The 19839-nt window shown below is 31.4% G+C and overlaps 2 protein-coding genes and 1 non-coding gene across 3 annotated transcripts; all 3 read right to left on the reverse strand.

Annotated features, from left to right (window-relative positions):
* Positions 1-2740: 2740 nt before the first annotated feature.
* On the reverse strand, positions 2741-2847 carry LOC121215784 (small nucleolar RNA R71). Its single transcript, XR_005911758.1, has one exon. It is a non-coding gene; the product is annotated as a small nucleolar RNA R71 (small nucleolar RNA).
* An 11064-nt stretch (positions 2848-13911) lies between these two features.
* On the reverse strand, positions 13912-15179 carry LOC107950888 (calcium uptake protein, mitochondrial). The gene is made up of 3 exons (XM_016885808.2): positions 14939-15179; positions 14771-14838; positions 13912-14600 (listed from the first exon to the last, which is right to left on the reverse strand). The coding sequence occupies exons 1-3, from the start codon at positions 15138-15140 to the stop codon at positions 14427-14429; spliced, it is 444 nt and encodes a 147-aa protein (XP_016741297.1). The 5' UTR covers positions 15141-15179; the 3' UTR covers positions 13912-14426.
* Positions 15180-16579: 1400 nt separating this feature from the next.
* On the reverse strand, positions 16580-18118 carry LOC107949984 (uncharacterized). Its single transcript, XM_016884737.2, has 2 exons — positions 17738-18118; positions 16580-17084 (listed from the first exon to the last, which is right to left on the reverse strand). The coding sequence occupies exons 1-2, from the start codon at positions 17957-17959 to the stop codon at positions 17019-17021; spliced, it is 288 nt and encodes a 95-aa protein (XP_016740226.2). The 5' UTR covers positions 17960-18118; the 3' UTR covers positions 16580-17018.
* Between the last annotated feature and the right edge of the window lie 1721 nt (positions 18119-19839).

The raw sequence follows: 19839 nt of genomic DNA on the forward strand, positions 1-19839 counted from the left end.
AATCCTCTGCCGTAGTATCTTTTTCATAGCATTATTAGTTATTTATTTATTCACTCGCAAATTATTTACGTAATTATTCTCGTAATTTCCATTACATTTTTACTCTTGCTTTGCCTTAGCATTTTTCAGTATTAGTCAATATACATTTTGCACATTACTACTTTAATTTACCACTGCATACTTAAGTTGGTGTCATAACATTAATCATAATTTGTTATAATAACTTGACCACTTTTGTAATGACCATATCAAGTACGAAATGCAGTTTTCGGAACATCACTTTATTTTACTTTCAGCTGATAATACCCAGATCTCATGTCAATCTTCAAAAATACTGAAGCACCTTTTAGCTGATCAAATAAATCATCTATACGGGGCAATGGATACCGGTTCTTGATCGTCACTTTATTTAACTGCCGATAATCAATACAAAGCCGGATTGATCCATCTTTCTTCTTAACAAATAACATTGGAGCTCCCCAAGGTGAAATACTCAGTCTAATGAATCCACGATCTAGTAAGTCCTGTAGCTGCACCTTCAACTCTTTTAATTGTAGGGGGTTTTATGTAAAAATAAGCAGAAATGCTGTCGAATTTTTTTTTTAAAATGAAACCAATTAGTATAAATTTATATGAATTTATAATTCTTTTATATATGTTCGTTATTTAATTAAGAATTATTTGTAAATTGTTTGATATGTCTGGTAATACCTTGTAACCTTATTCTAGCGACAATTTGGGGTTAGGGGTGTTACAATTGTTAGTATCAGAGCTTTGTAGGTTTAGCCAATTCTCGGACTAAATCGAGCTCGGAATTGAGTCTAGAGGTACATGCCTTAATTGAGTCGAGTTGAGTCGGGATTTGGATGCTGATATATTTATTTTTGTTTTATAGTTGAAAATGTTGAATGATTATAATGATTATGATAATGATAAATGTTATGTTATACTTGTGTATATATGAGAGTTAAATTTTGAGGCTTTACGACCTTCACCCCTTCGCCTGTACAATGGAATTTACAAGAATTATATTCATTAAGTTTACAAGTGTGAAATTGAAGAGTTCAATAATAGAATGAATAATAATGAGGTCAGAGCTGAGGATGGGATAGCAAGTAAAGAGAGAGTTTTAGAAAAGATATCAATTTTTTTTTCTTTTTTTAAAGATTATTTGGGATACGCAATGTCGTTATTAAGGAAGAAGTTGTTCACGAGTAATCGAGTTATTCGGGTATAAAATTTAAAGAGCAGGTTAATTGAAATTTCTTCTGAATTGATTTCTTTAGTGATTGGGATAATATAAGATTATTAATGATTTTAGTAATCATAGTGGGTTATTTATTGAAAAGTTAATTGAGTTATAATCAATGATGGAATCAATACATTTTGGGTCTCCACAATGGGTTTAAATTATCTACTTTCTTCTGGCTGGATAGGTTTTCAAGGTTTTCGTTCGAAGGTATTAGATAAGATGGTTCAGGTTCAGGTTTATAGATTGCAGGAGATGGCTCTGCTGCAATAAAGGATGAAGGATAATCCGTAGGCAACTGGTTGTTATGCATTTGAGTCTATTCTCAGGACCGAGAATAAATTTTGTGCATTCATGGGTAAATAGACGAACAGTCAGAATGAGGAATTCAGTTTCTAGAAGATTTGATACAGAAATATATCTATTAGGTTAGTAGAAAACCAGTGTCCAGTCCAGCATCCAGAGCAATCCCGACCTCAGAGAAATTTTAGTAATGTACTTTTCTTTTGATATTGTGACATGTATCTAGGTGATATATCGATTAAAGTATGCTATGTATGTTATTTATTTGTGAATTAGTGATAAGTTATCCGATATGTCCGGTAATGCTTTGTAACCCGGTTCTGACGATGAATACGGGTTGGGGGTGTTACAACTTTTATACCTAATTCGATTCTTGTGGAGACGATCTCACTTATCATTTTATTACTTGATTTGACGTGTATACTTGCTCAATTTGCATACCATTTCACACGCAACGAGTTTTTAGCACCGTTGCCAGGGATCGGCAATTTGGTGAAATTTGGTTTTGTTATTTTACTTAATTCCATTAGTTTTATTTAACTTAGTTTAATTTAATTTCTACAGGTTTGCTATCAGTGCATGAGAAGAGGCATTCCTGCTAATAAAGAGTATCCTTTTGACCTAGAGATCGAAAGAATTTTACGAAGAAAGCAGAAAGAACTGCGAAAAATGGCTAGGAACGAGAATAATCCCGGTCTCAATGATAATCTGAATGGTCAATATACTAATCCTCCCATTCGTAAGGTGATACCAGATATGAATGATAATTTGAATGGTCAGGGCACTAATCTTCATGTTCGTGGCGTGATAAATAACCTTGATAGACCAATTCAAGAGCATGTTGTGCCAATTTTGGATGACTCGAATTTAGGGATAATCACACCATAAATACAGACTCAATAGTTTGAGTTGAAATTGGTAATGTTTCAAATGTTGGAAAGAGTAGGACAGTTTGGTGGATTACCCACTGAAGATCCAAGACTACATTTAAGACTTTTTCTAGAGGTATGTGACTCATTTAGACAATAAAGTGTTCCCGAAAACGCTCTGTAACTTAAACTTTTTCCATATTCATTAAGAGATTGTACGAGAGCATGGCTAAATGTTTTGTCATTAGGAACAGTGGTATCACGGAATGATCTTTGCCAGAGGTTTTTGCTACGGTGTAATCCACCAAATATGAATGTCAAGCTTAGAAATGACATCACATCCTTGCGATAATTAGAGGATAAAACGCTATATGAAGCTTGGGAACGATTTAAAGAATTACTTCAAAAATGTCTGATGCATGGATTTCAACATTAGACTCAAATGGAGATATTCTATAATGGGCTGAATGAACATACGAGGATAGTATTTGATGCTTCTACCAATGGTACGTTGTTGGATAAATCCTATAATAAAGCATATGAGATTTTGGAAAAGATTGCCAACAATGATTATCAATATCCGACCACAAGAGTTGGGACGGGCAAGAGAGCTGTTGGTACTATGGAGCTTGATGTAATCACTTCATTGACAGCTCAAGTATCTTCTTTAGCTAATATGATCAAAATAATGAAAAGGCCTACTGTATTCTAAGAGATGAAATCAGTTGAACTATCGAGTTTTTTTGTTGTAAAGACCATGTTTTTTACAAATGCCCAGTAAATCTAACATTTGTGTACTACATGGGTAATTTTAACTAGGATAATAACCCTTATTCCAATACTTACAATCTAGGGTGGCAGTAGCATCAGAATTTTAGTTAAATAATCAAGGTGGGGGGAATCTAAACAATGTTGTGAGATAGAATGCCAACAGTGCACCCCCTGGTTATACTTAACCTATGCCAAGGCAAAATGTCCAACAAGGTCAATCATCGACTTCATCATCATCATCTATTAAAGCCTTGCTGAAGGAATATATGGCCAAGAATGATGTTGTAATTCAGAGTCAAACTGCTTCCCTCTGAGCTTTTGAGAATCAAGTGAGGTAGATAGCAAATACTTTGAATTCGAGGCCACAAAGAGTTTTTCCAAGTGATACTGAGAATTTAAGATCACAAGGGAAGGAACAGTACAAGGCCATCACTCTTAGAAGTGGAACTCAGCTTGATGACGTTGCTTAAGATGCCACGGCAAGAGAGGATAATTCGAATAACAACCATGTAAAGATCCCAGAGTCATCTGGAAACATACTGAACCTAAAAAGGGTAAGCAGCAAAATGCTGTGGCAAAATCTGATCATGTTGTCAACGAAAATGCCACGACAAAATAATATCAGCAATCTAAAGGACGACCACCTCCATATTTTTCTCAGTGATTACAAAATTCTAATTAAGATATTCAGTTCAAAAGATATTTGGAGGTCTTCAAGCAACTCCATATCAACATATCGTTAGTAAAAGCTTTGGAGCAGATGTCCAATTATGTGAAATTTATGAAAGATATATTGCCAAAGAAGGACAAATAGAGAGAATTTGAAATTATTGCTCTCACTAAAGGGTGCACAACAATATTGATGAATAAATTACCTCCAAAGTTGAAGGACACAGAGAGTTTCACTATTCCATGTTTAATTGGAAATCATTATGTTAGTAAGACGTTATGTGATTTAGGAGCAAGTATAAATCTAATGCATCTATCTATTTTCAATAAGCTAGGAATTGGAAAAACAAGACCTATTACGATTACGTTGCAACTGGCTGACCGATTCTATGCGCATCTGAAAGGTAAAATTGAAGAAGTGCTAGTAAGAGTAGATAAATTTATCTTTCCTACAAATTTCCTTATTTTAGAATGTGAAGCTGACCAAGATGTGTCAATTATTCTTGGAAACCTTTTCTTATTACTGGAAGGATTTTAATTGATGTACAAAAAGACGAGTTAACCATAAGGGTAAATGATCAACAAGTTACTTTTGATGTATTTAATGAGCTGAAATGTGCTGCTGAGAATGAACAATGTCATGTCATTGACTTGATAGGAGCAGTAGTGGAGGAAAATTTCATGAGATTTTGCCACAACAATTCTAATAGTGATGAATATTCATTTAAGCGGAGACCCTTATGCCCTTTGCTAGAGCAAAATAGACCTTTCAATTTTGATGAAAAATCTTTGGTAGCTCATGTATATTCGCATGGAGCTGTTGATGTCAAGGACATGAAAACGTAGGACATATTTAAAGTTAATAGACAATGCTTGAAGCACTACTGAGTGCTCATGTAGAGCGAGACAAATAGTCCATTGATTTTTGAGATGTTTAACTTCAACATCTTGAAAATTCTTTTTATTTTTATTTCATTTTCTCAATTTAAATTTCTCTTAATTATTTCATTTCATTTGTTTAATAAACTGTAGGAAGGGAATGGGTTGGTGATGCAGAGCCCATTAAGATGAATCCTGCCAATAAAGAGAATGCACCCAAAGCATCAGAGGAAAAACCAAAGAAAACAAAGCCTGTCAACATTGAAACTGACCATGAGGACGAAAAGGAAGAAAATCCCTCAGTTGCACCACCAATGGACAGCATTGCGGCTATTCCACCTCCTTCTACTTAACCGATGACTAAACATGATCGTGAGATCAATCAGATTATTGATGAACTCACCAAATTTGATAATGAAGAGGTGGATGTACCACTTAATTTACTTAAAAGGCCGATGAGTTAGAATATGAGTACACGAAAGACCATTCACCGTAATTAAAGTACCACCATTCAGTTCTAAGCTCGGGAAGTTTTTCTCCCTTTATTACATCTCATTGTGTACATATATATGTTCTTGCATTCATGATTCATATCTATACATGCATTGAGGATAATGCATCCCTTAGGTTTGGGGGTGTATTGTGCATCTAGACTGCATTAGATATTTAGTTGAACATGTTGTTTTAGTATTTTTCTGTTCATTTGTCATTCATTTTGCAATGGTACACAAGATTGCCAGGAATTGTTTACACTGTGATGAGTGTGTTTTTGTCTGTAATGTGCAATGAGGAGCTTAATTTTTTAATAAACTTAGAAAGTTGTGACAGTGGATTAGGTAATTTTAGCTTAGGATAGTTTACTTGTAAATTGATCCCTAAAATTAAAATGTCCTAATTGCAATTACAAATGATCTATAGTAAGTTTCTTTTAATAAACTTAGAGATTCTTGAAGCTAAATTTAGTACAATGGCAATACTCAATCATGAATAAAGTGGCAATGTTTAAGAAAATTCAAGGAAATAAATGCTATCAAATACTCCAATGCTTATAATTGCCAAGTAAGTCAGCACCACTTTATTTGCTCCATCGTGTTGTTGACTAGAAAGGTGAGTTCAAGTAAGTGTATGTATTAAAGAAAAGAAAATTAGGGGCACTCCACTGTAGTAATAGGCTAAGTAGCTAAGGAGGTAGTTGTTTACTCCATCCATCTTTTTAGTCAAAAGCCTAAGCTTCATGAGTAAGTATTCAAATCATGACATGATTGAGTATTCGACAATTTAGTATATGCTCTATTGTAATTGTCGAGTCAAAGAATCATGTGACGAGCTGAATCCCCTAGTAGAAAAAACAGGCATAATAAATGGATATTTATGTAATTGAGTATGTATAAGGCCAGAAGAAAAAGGAAAAAAGAAAAGAAAAGATGAAAACAGAGTTATTTAAATTAGGAGATACTTGCTATAGTGAAAATTACATGCATACTTAGGATTTTTCTTTCTTTTAGAACAATATTTTTTGTACTGTCTTTGCTAAATAAGCTTATGAAACTTGATCAAATTTTTAGACATAGAAGATTGCTGAGAACTAAAGTACAAAATGCTCTCTTAATGGTCTAATAATACAAAGGTGATTATGTTCTTATGACAATTCTTACGTTCATGCATTCATGCATATCTTGCTTGAGGACAAGCAACAACTCAGGTTTTAGGGTGTGATAACTCTTGAAAAGAGTTATAATTAATGCCTTTAGACTGGGTCTATTATCTGTACTTAAGTAAATTTAGTTGTTTTTTTAGGACATTCCATTCGTAATTTTCATTGCATTATATTAAGAAGATTAGATTGTGCTTAAAAGTTATTATATGTTACTTTTACTTGTTTGCGAGAAGCATTTGTTTGATAATAATTGGCAGGTGCAGGATGAAGAGAAAGAAATAAAGGAATGAAGGTTTGTCGTGGCAAAAGGTTGGACAATTTGCCAACACAGATGCCGTGGCAATTCCAGGAAGACCAAGTAAACACTCAATGCATAATAGTTTTAGCCTAACTCTACTTGTACTAGAAAAATCTGCTTAAAAATATGAGAAAATATCAGTGACTGTTAAATTTACCCTAGGGAAAAAGCTTATAAAAAGCCAAAGGAGGAAACCCTAAAGGGTGTAGAGATCTAGAGGCAACAATAAAGGGTAGTGGCTGAGTAGAGACGAAAGGAGGAAATCGAAGGTAGTCCCTCTCAACCAAAATAGGATACTGTGATGCTGGATTGTGGATTGACTTGGCGACAACCATCTTTCTAAGTTTTTCCATTATTTCTTAAGATGTTCTCTCATGAATTGATTTGATCGAAACGATGTTGGGTGTGATTTTGAACTTGAATTTTAATTGCCAACCCATGAGCTAAATGTCATAGGGTTGGGATTACATGATAAAACTTTTATTTTCTTTAATGGTTGAAGCATATATTTGATTTAATCTACTGTTTCATTCAATTATTTTATTTCCCAATTGTTGCGTACATTCTCTACACATAGATGAGTGTGCAGTATGCCCATAAACTAAATCTAATTCTGAAAAGTTTAGATTAGTTGGACTGGAATTGAATGATACAAGCGGGTATTCGACTGAATACTTGCAGCAGACTCTAAACATAAAGCAGCGTTTGTATAGAATGAAGGTAAAGTAGTGCAGGGTACCGTGCTAAGGCCTATAGACACAGGCCAGATAACTTGAGATCTAGCTCTCAAAAGAAGCAGGTCACTTTAGGTCTCTTTTGAGCAGTAGATTGAGTACAATTTTGCTGAGGCATTACTGAAAGTAAGGGCAGATTCTTAGTAATCCCAACCTTCCAAATCAACAACGTAGACCCTTAATCATTTGTCGTAGTATCTTTGCCATAGCATTCTTAGTTATTTATTTATTCGCTCGCAGATTATTTATGTAATTATTCTTGTAATTGCCATTGCATTTTTACTCTTGCTTTACCTTAGCATTTTTCAGTATTAGTCAATATACATTTTGCATATTACTACTTTAATTTACCATTGCCTACTTAACTTGGTGTCATAACATTAATCATAATTCGTTATAATAACTTAACCACTTTTATACCTAATCCGATTCTTGTGGAGACGATCTCACATATCATTTTATTACTTGATTCGACGTGTATACTTGCATAATTTGCATACCATTTCACACATGACACCCATGTGGTGTAACAGCCCGATTTTGACTCTAATTGGACATAGTGGTTTCGGGACCACAAATCCGAGTCTGAAAAATATTTTAATATTATTTTGTGTGTTTATGATGTGTGAATTTAAATGTGTGAAAGTTTCGTGAATTAATTTTGTTGTTTATGTGTTTAATTGACAAAAGTATCAAATTGCATAAAATGTGAAGTTTGATTATTAAGGTGTAAAGTGCTTATTTGATGGTGGCTTTTAAATATGAGGTTCTTAAAGGGCAATTAGCCCATTTTAAAAGATAGTGGACGGCAATGATAGTTAATATATACTTTTTATATATTAAATATAAAAGTTATAATAGTAATAGTATAATATTATATTATTATATCATTAAAACATAAAAGAAATAAGTTTTTTTTCTTTCTTCATTGTTTGTATCACCGAAACAAAAAGAAAGAAACTTTGTTCTTCAAGCTTTAGCATTCGGCCATCTTAGGGATTTCAATTCAAGGTTAGTTTGATTTTAGTTTTTGATAATTTTTACGTTTTTGAGATCGTTGCTTTGAATACTTCAAAACCCATGTCTTAATTTTGTGAATTGATGAATATTTTGAATTATGCCATTGATGAATATTTGTGATTTGGGATGTTTGATGATGAATAATGGAAGATATGTCTTAGATTAACATGTTTTGTATTGGTATTTTGATGAATTTGAGTATTTAGGGCTAAATTGTGAAAATAAATTTTTGAGGGACTAAAATGTGAAATAAATGCAATGTGTGGACTTGTATGAGAACCATGAATATTCGGCCCTTGTGTGTTATGGGCAAATTTTGTGTATTTTGTGTTTTGTGCAAAAAGGACTAAATTGCAAAAAGTGCAAAATGTTAGGGGCAAAATGGTAATTTTCCCATTTATGTATTGTTGGACTCAAATGAATGTTTTGATGAATAAAAAGGTTAAATTTGACTATGTTTAGATCAAGGAACGAAGAAAACGAATTTGGATCGGGGGAAGTCGAAGATAATCGAATAGTCGATCGTGTTTGCTGATATCCGAGGTAAGTCTATTAGCTATTTAATGTCATAAAATCAGTATATAAATAAGTATATGAGCTGTTTTTGGATGAATTATAATTAAAAATATGATAGTTGAAATAATTAAAAGTATGAGTGAATTATATATATTATGCAAATCTACATCTATATGTTCTCGTATTGAACTTAGGTGTGCCATTTATACAAGTTTATAAGGGGTTCGACTATGCAACTATGCATGTATATGTTCTTGTGATAAATTTAAGTATGAAACTTATATATGAAAAAGGGAGATTCGATTAGGTATGTATGTTCTTGTAAAGGTTCTTGAACGGGGTTGAAGAGATGAAATTATTAGCTTGGATTATCTTAATGTGTTCGAAAGTACGATATTAATAATATGCTTCATTGTGTTAAGTTATATATATATACATATATATATTCGGATATATAATTTAGATATTGAGTTGAATTTGATGACTGAACTTTTTATACCGATGTGGGTTAAGGATATAGTTTATAAATTATTGAGCTGAATTTTTATGTGAATTCTATATACCATTATGATATACAACTCCTATGAATTGAGATTCTTTTGTTAAAGCTCAGTATCATTCGGTTTATCGTTAGTGACATAATTCAGACTATAAGTCTAGCAGGCTTAATGCCGGTGACACATTTCAGACTATAAGTCTAGCAGGCTTAATGCCGGTGACACATTTCAGACTATAAGTCTAGCAGGCTTAATGCCGGTGACACATTTCGGACTATAAGTCTAGCAGGCTAAGAGCCGGTGTATTGAATCAGGTTTTAAAACCTAGCAGGCTAAATGTCGGTGAATCCGTTTAAAGCATGTGATAATATACAATTGATACCTCTATGATTTTGATTATATGAAATCGATGTATACATAAATGTTCAATCACATGATTTTAGTCATATTAACTTGATGAGCATATATATATACATATATTTGGTCTAAGCAATTGATAGATATGTATATATATATATGTTGCATTCGGCATAGGTGGATATATTTATGTGTATGCATTCGGCATAGGTGAAAATAAGTGTATGTATCTATGCATTCGGCATAGATGGGTATAGGTGCATATGTGCATTCGGCATTTATGGATGATAAGCATAAAAATTTGGCTTTTGATATATGTAGTTGAATAGTTGTATTTAAATGGATTCGATGAAGTGCGAACAATAAGTACTCTAGAAATCAGTATATGCTGTTAAGGATTATACTAATAACTTGATTATATGCATATAATGTATATACATTTGTCCGTTTATGTGTATTAGATAAATATACATCCTTTTAGACTTAAACAAAATGACTCAATAAAGTAGTGTTTGATTAGTAATCATATTTGATGATTGTAATTTCAATAAATTTACTTAAAGAATTATATGATTCTTTTATATGTATTATAGATATGCTGTAGACTTACTAAACTATAAAAGCTTACTTTGTTTGCTTTCGTTCATTCGTTTTTATAGATTTTTTTTTGGAGACGCGTTACGAGCTCGGGGATCATCAGCACCGCCCATCACACTATCGACTTCTTTTGGTATTTTGTTAAATATTTGAACTCGATCTTATGGCATGTATAGGCTTGATAATGTTTTGGATAATTTTGAATCCTATTGTGTAAATAGCAATGCGAAAAGAGTTTAACTTCCATGCTTGAATTTGATTATATATGTTCATGAATTGGACTTGCATTTGGAATTAGATATTAAAGTTATGTTTATGTGAGCTTGGTTTCGTAATGCCTCGTAACCCTGATTCGGCGACGGAGACGGGTTAGGGGTGTTACATGTGGTACTGTTCATATGGTCATTAAATTTTGCACACAATTTCAATTTGTTACACAGCCTAAGTACATGGTTGTGTGACTTTAAGCTTAAATTATTGCATTTAGGTCTACACGACTTCAGTTAGTTACACAACTTGGCAACACAACAATGCAACTTCCTTCCACACGGTTTCAGTTCTTCACACGGCCTAGGCACATGAATCTGTGACCCTTTTTTGCTGAAATTTCCCTACTTTTTGTTAAGTTATCAATTAAGTCTCTATTTGATTCCGGGTTGGTTTAAGAGCTTTCGTAAGCTTGTTTGAAACTCAATTTATTTTATAAATCATTTTATGCTCAGATAATAGAATATTTTATTTCTTATTTGAATGTTTAAATTCGAAATTGTACGTGATATGCTTGTTAATTGTTGTAGCATCCTATAACTCAGGTCCAACAACCAAACCAGGTGAAGGGTGTTACAATTAAACATAGGAGTTTTTGCTCAGTTTTGTGACAGGTTGAATGTGGTTGCATTTGATGTTTTTCAACGAGTAAATGCAGAGAGAATATCAAAGGAAGTAACTGTTGTAAGTTGAGAAAAGTTATTAAGCTCAACCAAATTCTGGTGATTAGTTATGAGTAGTTATCCCTTCTGTTGAAAATTCATTGTATATATATACATAAAAATTGTAATCTCAAGATAGAAATGTATGAAATTATCCTTCTTCTTTTATATTTCTAGTAAAGAATAAATAATGCCCATGTGGTTGGCACTGAGTCATTCAACCATTGTGCTACCTATTTAGTTATGTGTGGGTTTTCAATGCAATCGACTCGAACTCCTAAGCTTGAATCAAACCAAGCTAAATGGGTAAATGGGTATGTACAAAATAAATGATCTAGTACTTTTGATTCAGTACAACGAAACGGACATATGATTTCAATCCTAGTGATTTTGTAATGTAGTTTTGATCTAACTAGTAAGCAGTTGTTGCAGAGTTTCCAGGAAAAAAAAACTAGTAATTTAAGCTTCCACAACGCTTGCCAATTGATAGGCACATATGTTCTTGGTTTTGTCGCGAGATGTTGTTGTTGTAAGAACCTAAAAACTTCCTTGACATTGAAATTCTCGGAGTAGTTGTGTTTCCATACATAACAATCCTCTATTTTCATTAGGGAAAATGCCCAAGAGAAAAGTTCAAAGGCCCAAGATTTGTGCAATTGCAATCGAATTATATTGTAGTTCCATATTACGAGATTTGCAGGTTGTAAATGACTAATAGGTAAACCTAGTAAGCTTTGACTAGGAGATTGCTTTAAGATGAGTCCATGATTGACCACTGAAACATTGTTACCATCCTAGATTTGAATATTTAATCATTAATAGTTCATGACTACGCAGAAAGCTTTTTCAAGTCTAGGTATTTGTTCGTTTTGTTTGTACTTGTAAAAAATTTTGTTTCATGCAATATTTGGCCAATAAAGCAATCTGCATAAGGCCTTGTGGATTAGAAAGTATTTTCCATTCTTGGTTGGCTAAAAAAGCATAATTTATCATTTAGGAGCAACAGATGCCTAGACTTCTGTAATACACTAGGCTGCAGACATCATCCCATTAACATAGGTGTAATCCTTGTTTGTGGGGATCATGATCCCACCAAACGTACTATTTTGTTAATAGAGTTCAGTATAGGGACTATACACAAGATAAGGTATAAAGAGGTAGAGATGCCAATGTAGATTTGATAAATGACAACTAACCTCTTGGAAACAGCAGTTTAGTTTTCCACATTGCTAATTTATAATACATGCGATTCAAGATCGGTTGGAAAAACTGTTTTTCTTGTTCATAAGGCTTAGGTTAACTCCCAAATATTTGCTTGGTTTTTCCACAATGTGAACTCCTAAAATGTTGGGAAGCCAACATCTTTTTTTGGCACCTCTAGATTTACTTAAGTACAACTCAAAATTGGCATGGTTTATTGTCAGTCCAAAAATTCGACAATAAGTGCTCAATAGTTGTTTTTATTCTTTTACAATAGCTTAAGTATGCATTAAAGAAAATGTACGAGTCATCAATAAACAACAAATGAGACATCGGTGGTGCATACGACTAATATGAATTCCTTTTATCTCGGTATTTTGTTCTACTTGTAATACCATTAGTGGCAAAACATTTTGGCACAACAGAGAGATATGGAGATAACGAATCACCTTGTCGTAGCCTTTAGTGAGATTTGAATTGTGTTGGCAAGCTACCATTGATAAGGACTTGATACAATACTGTGCTAATACACTAGTCAATTAATTGTTATGTTCCATTACTCGGAGAAATAAACTTTAGTTTATCCTATCATAAGCCTTTAGCATATTGATTTAAATTTTATATATTAAATTGCTAAATATTTTTCATATAATAACTTCAATTTGACCAAGAGATTGTTAGATAATTTATAAATATTAAATTACAGCTTATATATTTTAAAATAATTTTATAATTTTTATATACTTTTGGGGGAAAATAAATAAAACATTAATTTCTAAAAAATACTTTAAGTTAATTACGTCATACATCCCCAAATAATGACCCTTATTATAAATTAGCCCCCAAACTTTAAAACATTCTAATTACATCCCCAAACTATAATTGTTATATCCATAAGGTTATTCCACTACTAAAATCGTAAATTTAACCGTTAAACTAGGCATCGTATTTCTGTGCATAATTTAAAATGAAATTTTTAAAGAAAAGAAATGAATATTGTCGAAATAGATGTTGTAAAAATTTTGATTTTTATGTTTCCAAAGCTTCTGCAAAAACGTTACCATTCACTTTCTCCTTTTTCGATTTACTTTATTTTTACTTTTTACTTTTTACTATTGAAAGTTATGTGCCTATGTTTTACTTTTCTTTAAAATTTTCATTTTAAATTATACCGCGTAAAATTTGATGTTTCATTTAACAGTTAAATTAATAGTTTTAATAATGAAAAGACTTAATTGATATAACATCAATTGTTTAGAGATATAATTAGAATGCTTTGAAGTTTAAGGACTAATTTACAACGAGGGTGATAGTTTGGAGATATCTAATGCAATTAAATCTAATCATTTAAACTTAACCTGAGTTGTTTAACTTTTTATTTCTAAAATGAATATAGTGAAAATAAATATTAATTTAAATCAGTAGAAACATTTCTATCACCGATGAAGCAAAAGCTTGGAAAGAAACTCATCAAAGGGTTCTTTTTGCTTCGATGGTTTGCCTATATTCCAATGTGCTTATGTCTGCCTGAGCCCCGGTGCAAGTCCTCCTTACTTCACTTATTTGGTGGTGAAGACTTGATTCAAACGAACACAGTTCCTTTCTTTCATATGGTTTGACTATCAATCAAGCATTCATATGATTTTCTTGATTTATATTTCTTAGGGTAAACTACCAAAATAGTCACTTTTGTTTACCTCAAATTACATTTTAGTCACTTATGTTTGAAATGTTACGTTTTAGTAGCTTACGTTATCATGTTGTAACCTTTTAGTCGTTAATTACAGTTAATGGTGTAATAGTAAGCTGGCATGACACATTTCAAACAAACATTTAGGCTAAATTATATAATTGGTCCCCAATTTTTTCGTTTTGAGTAATTTAATTTTTTTCTTTTATGTTGTTTTTAACTTTCCTTTCCTGTGTCAAATAACCATCTCTAACAATGTGGGATTCAAATGAAGGAAAAACAGGAACCACAGCTTGCATTAGATCAACTGGTCTCATGAATAATTCCTCTTTCGAGATTTGAAAATAGGCAAAATACTCAAAAACCTGCAAGCATGAAGAGACGTGAAGACCCAACAAAGAGTAAATAACAACAATATCCATAAGATACCTTACAAAAACCAAATACAAATTACTAACTCAATGCAAAAGTCAGTATCTTTACAATCTAAAGGCAAGTAAACCAAATATAATCAACAAAGTATTCAACCATTTACCTTTTCCGGTGGACTCCGCAATCTTAATCGCTTCTCATAGTTAAAGAAAACTTTCCTTCTATACACCTCTACAATGGAAAATGAAAATGTACCATCATTTTTTTTTTCATTTTACTACTAATTAAAAGCAAAAAAGGATTGAGAGAAACTTGAAAAAAGAACAATAACCTCCCAAGATGAACTTAGAGTTATAGTCAGGGAGAGCTACTTTATGAAACATGGTTTTCGAACCATCGGTGGTAGATTCATCACTTTCCATTGACCATTTGGAGAAAGATTGAAAAAAACAGAACCCCAATCCGAAGTTGAAGTTGAGTACCACCAGTAGATTGCACCTATGCTCGAACCAACAGCGATTCCAGAGACCCATTTTACGAAAGTACTGGAAAATGAACCCTTTTATTGTTGGGGTCGATGTTTGAAGCGTCGGTAAGATGCAATGACGAGAATTGGCAGGTTAGGAGTCGTTGTTGGATAAGGGAGAGATGGAGCATAGATGGCGAGGATCGTCTTAGAGGGAAAAAGGAGGAAAACAGAGGGAGAAGCAAAAAAGAATGAAAAAGGAAAAAGGAAAGCTAAAAAGAAATAAAAGAAAAAAATTAAATTGCTAAAAACGAAAAAATATAGGGACCAATTGTATAATTTAACCTGAAATTTTCGTTTGAAATGATTATTTAACATGCCACGTCATCTTACCGTTACACCATTAACGACAATTAACAATTTAGTGACTAAAACATAACATTTCAAACATAAATAACTAAAATATAACCTGAAACAAACAAAAATGACTATTTTAATAGTTTACCCTATTTTTTATTGGATTCTAAATGAAGTATTATCTTCTTTAGGAAAAAAACACACTTACTCGTTAAAAATAAAATATTTTAAATATACAATTACTGATTTTAGCTTAATCTTAATTTTCCAAATTATTCCAATTTTTAATTAAAAAAAGTTAGCATTAATAAACACATTTCAATTTAAAACATGATGTTTACTTGAAATTAAAGTAAGGGAGAAATTATTTTATGAACTTTTCTCATCACATTATTTATAGTCACTTTTTAATTATTTATTATTTTAACAATTTTTTTTCATGTCATTTATACATAATTTTGGTAATCTTTTTACTTTGAACCTTGAACCCATAAAAAATTACAAAAATTATGTATTAATGACATGAAAAGAATTACTGAAATGCTATTAAATAATTTTTTTACCTTAATCCCCAAGGTTCGGAGTTCAAGTTCAGGTTTCAAGGTTAAAAAAATACTAAAATTATGTATCAATGAAAAAATTACTAAAATGTCATTAAATAATTGAAAAAAGACCATGAATGATGTTGTGAGAAGGGTCCATAAAGTAATTTTTCAATGTAATCACAATATCTCACATGGAACAATTCTTATTGTTGGAGTCAAAATAAAATTTTGAGTTAATTGTACTAAATATCCTTAAACTATAACCTTTCTAAATTAATTCTTAAATTTCAAATAATTTTAAATAAAATTTTAAATTATTGAGATTATATCAATTAAGTCCCTTCTTTATTAAAATTATTAATTTGATTATTAAATGACACGCAAAATCTTACGTGATATAATTTAAAATGAAAATTCTATGAAAAATAGATATTTTAATTTTGTATTGTTCACTCTTTCTTTCTTTTTTCAATTTTACTACTTTTATTGCAACATTTTGTTCTTTTTTATTTCACTTTAATTTTAATTGCATAAGATGTGAAATGTCATTTAATTAGTTAATATAACATTAATAATTTACGAATGTAATTAAAATATTTAAAAATTTGAGAACCAATTTAAAATAAATATCATAATTTGAGATGTCTATTACAATTATCTCTAAAATTCCCTTTACGGACTTGAATTTTAATTAATAAAGCATATTAACTATCAAAACTAAATACTTCCTTTTTCAGAAAGAAAAAAGAAACTGAAAAACTTAAAATAACCAAAGCAAATATTCCACCCCCGAATTTTACCTCTTGGCCCAAGAAAAGAAGACAAATTTTCCCTGTACACCACCGACTTTAATAAATAACAAGAAGTATGCACTTATCTTTGGTTTCTTTGTTCAGTAATTGAAGTATTATTGTTTTGATCAGAATCAAGACCCAAACACTTGAGAAATGCTAGCTTAGCAAGCCTGAAATAGTGACAGGGATGAAGGTCCAATTCCTGCTGATTTGGTTCCTTTCTTGAACTTCCCTCCATCTCTTCTCCTCTTACCATCCTCCTACTTGTTGCTTTGCTATGCCTATCTCTCCACTTATGCTCTGCCTTTCTCTGACCTGAAAAACATTATCCCTTAACCACAACTGTTACTATAATCATGCTTCAATTATTATCATTCCCCAAAGAGCGAAAGCAGAACTTCAAGTAACGGGAACAAGAACCTCAATGTGCTTTATGTAAACAAAACTTGGAGGTTAAGTCTCAAGATTCACACACGAATGACAGCATTTCAAGTTTGCGTTTGGAATTCTAATCATACTAAGAACAGACATTGCTTCTTAGAAATGGTTTACTTTTGTTTTTTTGTTTTTCATTGTTTTACCTAACCAGAAAGGGTCCCCATATACTATCAAATAAAAAAAAAAAAAGGGCCCCAATAATCTTCACATTGTTTTCCCAAAATCCACTATATAATACATTTCTATTCTATATGTCTATAATATAAAAAAGTTAGAAATGGAAATAATAAAAGTTCATCCAAAACAATTGAAGAAAATAGCAAGAAATTCCAGTTTATGCGTCAATTTCAACCATCAGGTAGCTCCCTGCTACCCATTTTTCATTTCTTCAAAAAATATATATTTCTTAATGTCTAACGTTTCTTTCTTCTTGGCGAAGAAAATATTAACTCAAAATAAGCCATGTGTAAGACCCAATGAATAAAAACGAAGAAGGGGGCTGGATGAAGAACAAAGGAAGAAGTGGATACCTGGGAAGAAAAGGTTGTAGTTTGCTTGAAACCAGGTAGCTTGCCCAACTGGGAGTCAGGGGAAGATGAAGAAGAAGAAGAAGAGGTTTCGGGGAGATCGAAAGCGAAGAGAGTGAAGCCATAAAGAAGAAGCATGAGAAGTAGAAGGACGATTATTTGGATCCATATCAGCCAAGGGATTCTGTAGCTTTCAATCGTTACTTCATCCCCAAAATCATACATTTTTTGTTGTGGTCGAATAAAATACAAAAAAAAAATGAGGGAAGAAAAGGAAGAGAGGGAGAGAGGTGAAGAAAAGGAAGAATTTGAAGGTAGAAGGGAATCTGGGGTGGGTCGAAAATTGAAGTATTCCAATTTGGAAAATAAAATAAATAAAAAATATTTCTGGTGTAAGTATCCTAAAACACATATTTATGTATATTTCTGGTGCAAAAGTCCACGCGCCTACTGGTAACCTTAAGGCTGAGCAAGAAAATCCAGAAACCGAAAATCAAGTGTTTAAATTATTTATAAAATACAAGTTAAAAATTATGCTTATCCTAACTAAATGGAATTCTATTTTTTTATTTTATAATTCATTTTAATTTTTTTATTATATTCTTAAAATAACTCAAAGTTTCTATATCAATTTTTTTTAAAAAAATCACACAAATCATTTACTTGAAATTTTTTAAAAATATTTATAATTTTTTTTACTTTACTAAATAATATCAAAATTCATAAAATAAAAATTTATTTTATCAAAATAAACTCAAAATTTTAAAATAAAAAATCGAGAACCAAATCAAATTATAATAGATGGTTCAGAAAATAAATAAAAAAACTATAATCGAATCGAATTGATCTCACCCTATAGAGTTATAATATAGTTATAAACAGATTAAATATCAAGTATTTAAATTTAACCTAATAATAATTACACAAAATTCATTTACATAGCTGGAAATTAATATCTCAAACTTGAATTTTTTCATTAACTAAAATTTTGTTTAAATTTTAATTTATAATGAGGTTTAAATATAATAAATAAGAACATCGTTTAATTTAATAAAATAATTATTTTAAAAAAATAAAATCTGATCATTAATCTAGTTGACTAAAATGATTAATTCTTTGATATACCTAACCAAATACACATTTCCAGTAGGTCTGAATCCTGATCAGAAAAATAAAAAAATGTTGTCGCCTTTTCTTTTTCCTTCTTTAAACTTCTACAATCGAAAATTGCGGCAAAATAAATTAAGATAAAAAGGAGATGAGCTCAATATATGTGCTACTTATTGTTGTTTCTGGTAATGGTAGCGGGTTTAATACTGATAAAGGCCTCTTTTCGAAATTATTTATGGAAATGAACCGTTTTTAAAAATAATAATGGGATAGATCAAAAATTAAAAAATATGCTAACGTGAATGTATTTTCAGAGGATAATACAGAAAAATGCTTCTACATCAGCGTTTTCTTTCTTGTGTTAGGCAAAAGCGGGCTGATATGGACGCGTTGTTGGTTGTGTAATTTTTAGTGGGTTACTTGCTAATTAGGGCCTAGGTTTAGGGAAATTTAAATTAGGGTAGTAGGTTTTTAATTGTTTGTGGTTTAGGGTTTAGAGAGAAATTTCTTAGAAATTATAAATAATAATAATTCAAACAAAAATAAAAAATTTAGAGAGCTTCGAGAGTTTTTTTTTTTGAGAAATTTAGAGATAAATTTGGAATAATAATAAAATTTGGTGTGAAAAAATGGGTCGGGGTTTTATACTCCCTTTTTTTTTCTTGACCATTAATGTGGGAAAATAGGGCCAAAAGTGCATCCTCGTCGGTGCTTTTTAGTAAAGCGCATCTACGTTAACGTGCTTTTGCCTGACACAATGAAAAAAGCTCTGATGTGGAAGCGTTTTCTATGTTATCTCTTGAAAAGTTATTTTGATAGCAATGTGAATTTTCTAACGAAAAAATCACAGTAAAACTAAAAAAGGAAATTATTTTTAAGCAAACAAATGATTTCGAATGATCAAAATTCACGAATCAATATATAATTCAATTTTAATCGAATTAATTTTGATTAATTAAAAATTTTTAAAATTTGATTAACGATTAATTCAGTTA

Source organism: Gossypium hirsutum, chromosome D03 (genome assembly GCF_007990345.1).
Source record: "Gossypium hirsutum isolate 1008001.06 chromosome D03, Gossypium_hirsutum_v2.1, whole genome shotgun sequence".
In the NCBI taxonomy this organism is placed as follows: Eukaryota; Viridiplantae; Streptophyta; class Magnoliopsida; order Malvales; family Malvaceae; genus Gossypium; species Gossypium hirsutum.

Coding starts and splice junctions, on each gene's coding strand:
- LOC107950888 (XM_016885808.2), bottom strand. CDS start 15,140: ATGGGTCTCTGGAATCGCTGTTGGTTCGAGCATAGGTGCAATCTACTG. Junction 14,839..14,938: donor CTCTAAGTTCATCTTGGGAG/GTTATTGTTCTT, acceptor TTTCCATTGTAG/AGGTGTATAGAAGGAAAGTT. Junction 14,601..14,770: donor TGCGGAGTCCACCGGAAAAG/GTAAATGGTTGA, acceptor TCATGCTTGCAG/GTTTTTGAGTATTTTGCCTA.
- LOC107949984 (XM_016884737.2), bottom strand. CDS start 17,959: ATGTATGATTTTGGGGATGAAGTAACGATTGAAAGCTACAGAATCCCT. Junction 17,085..17,737: donor CTACAACCTTTTCTTCCCAG/GTATCCACTTCT, acceptor AATGTTTTTCAG/GTCAGAGAAAGGCAGAGCAT.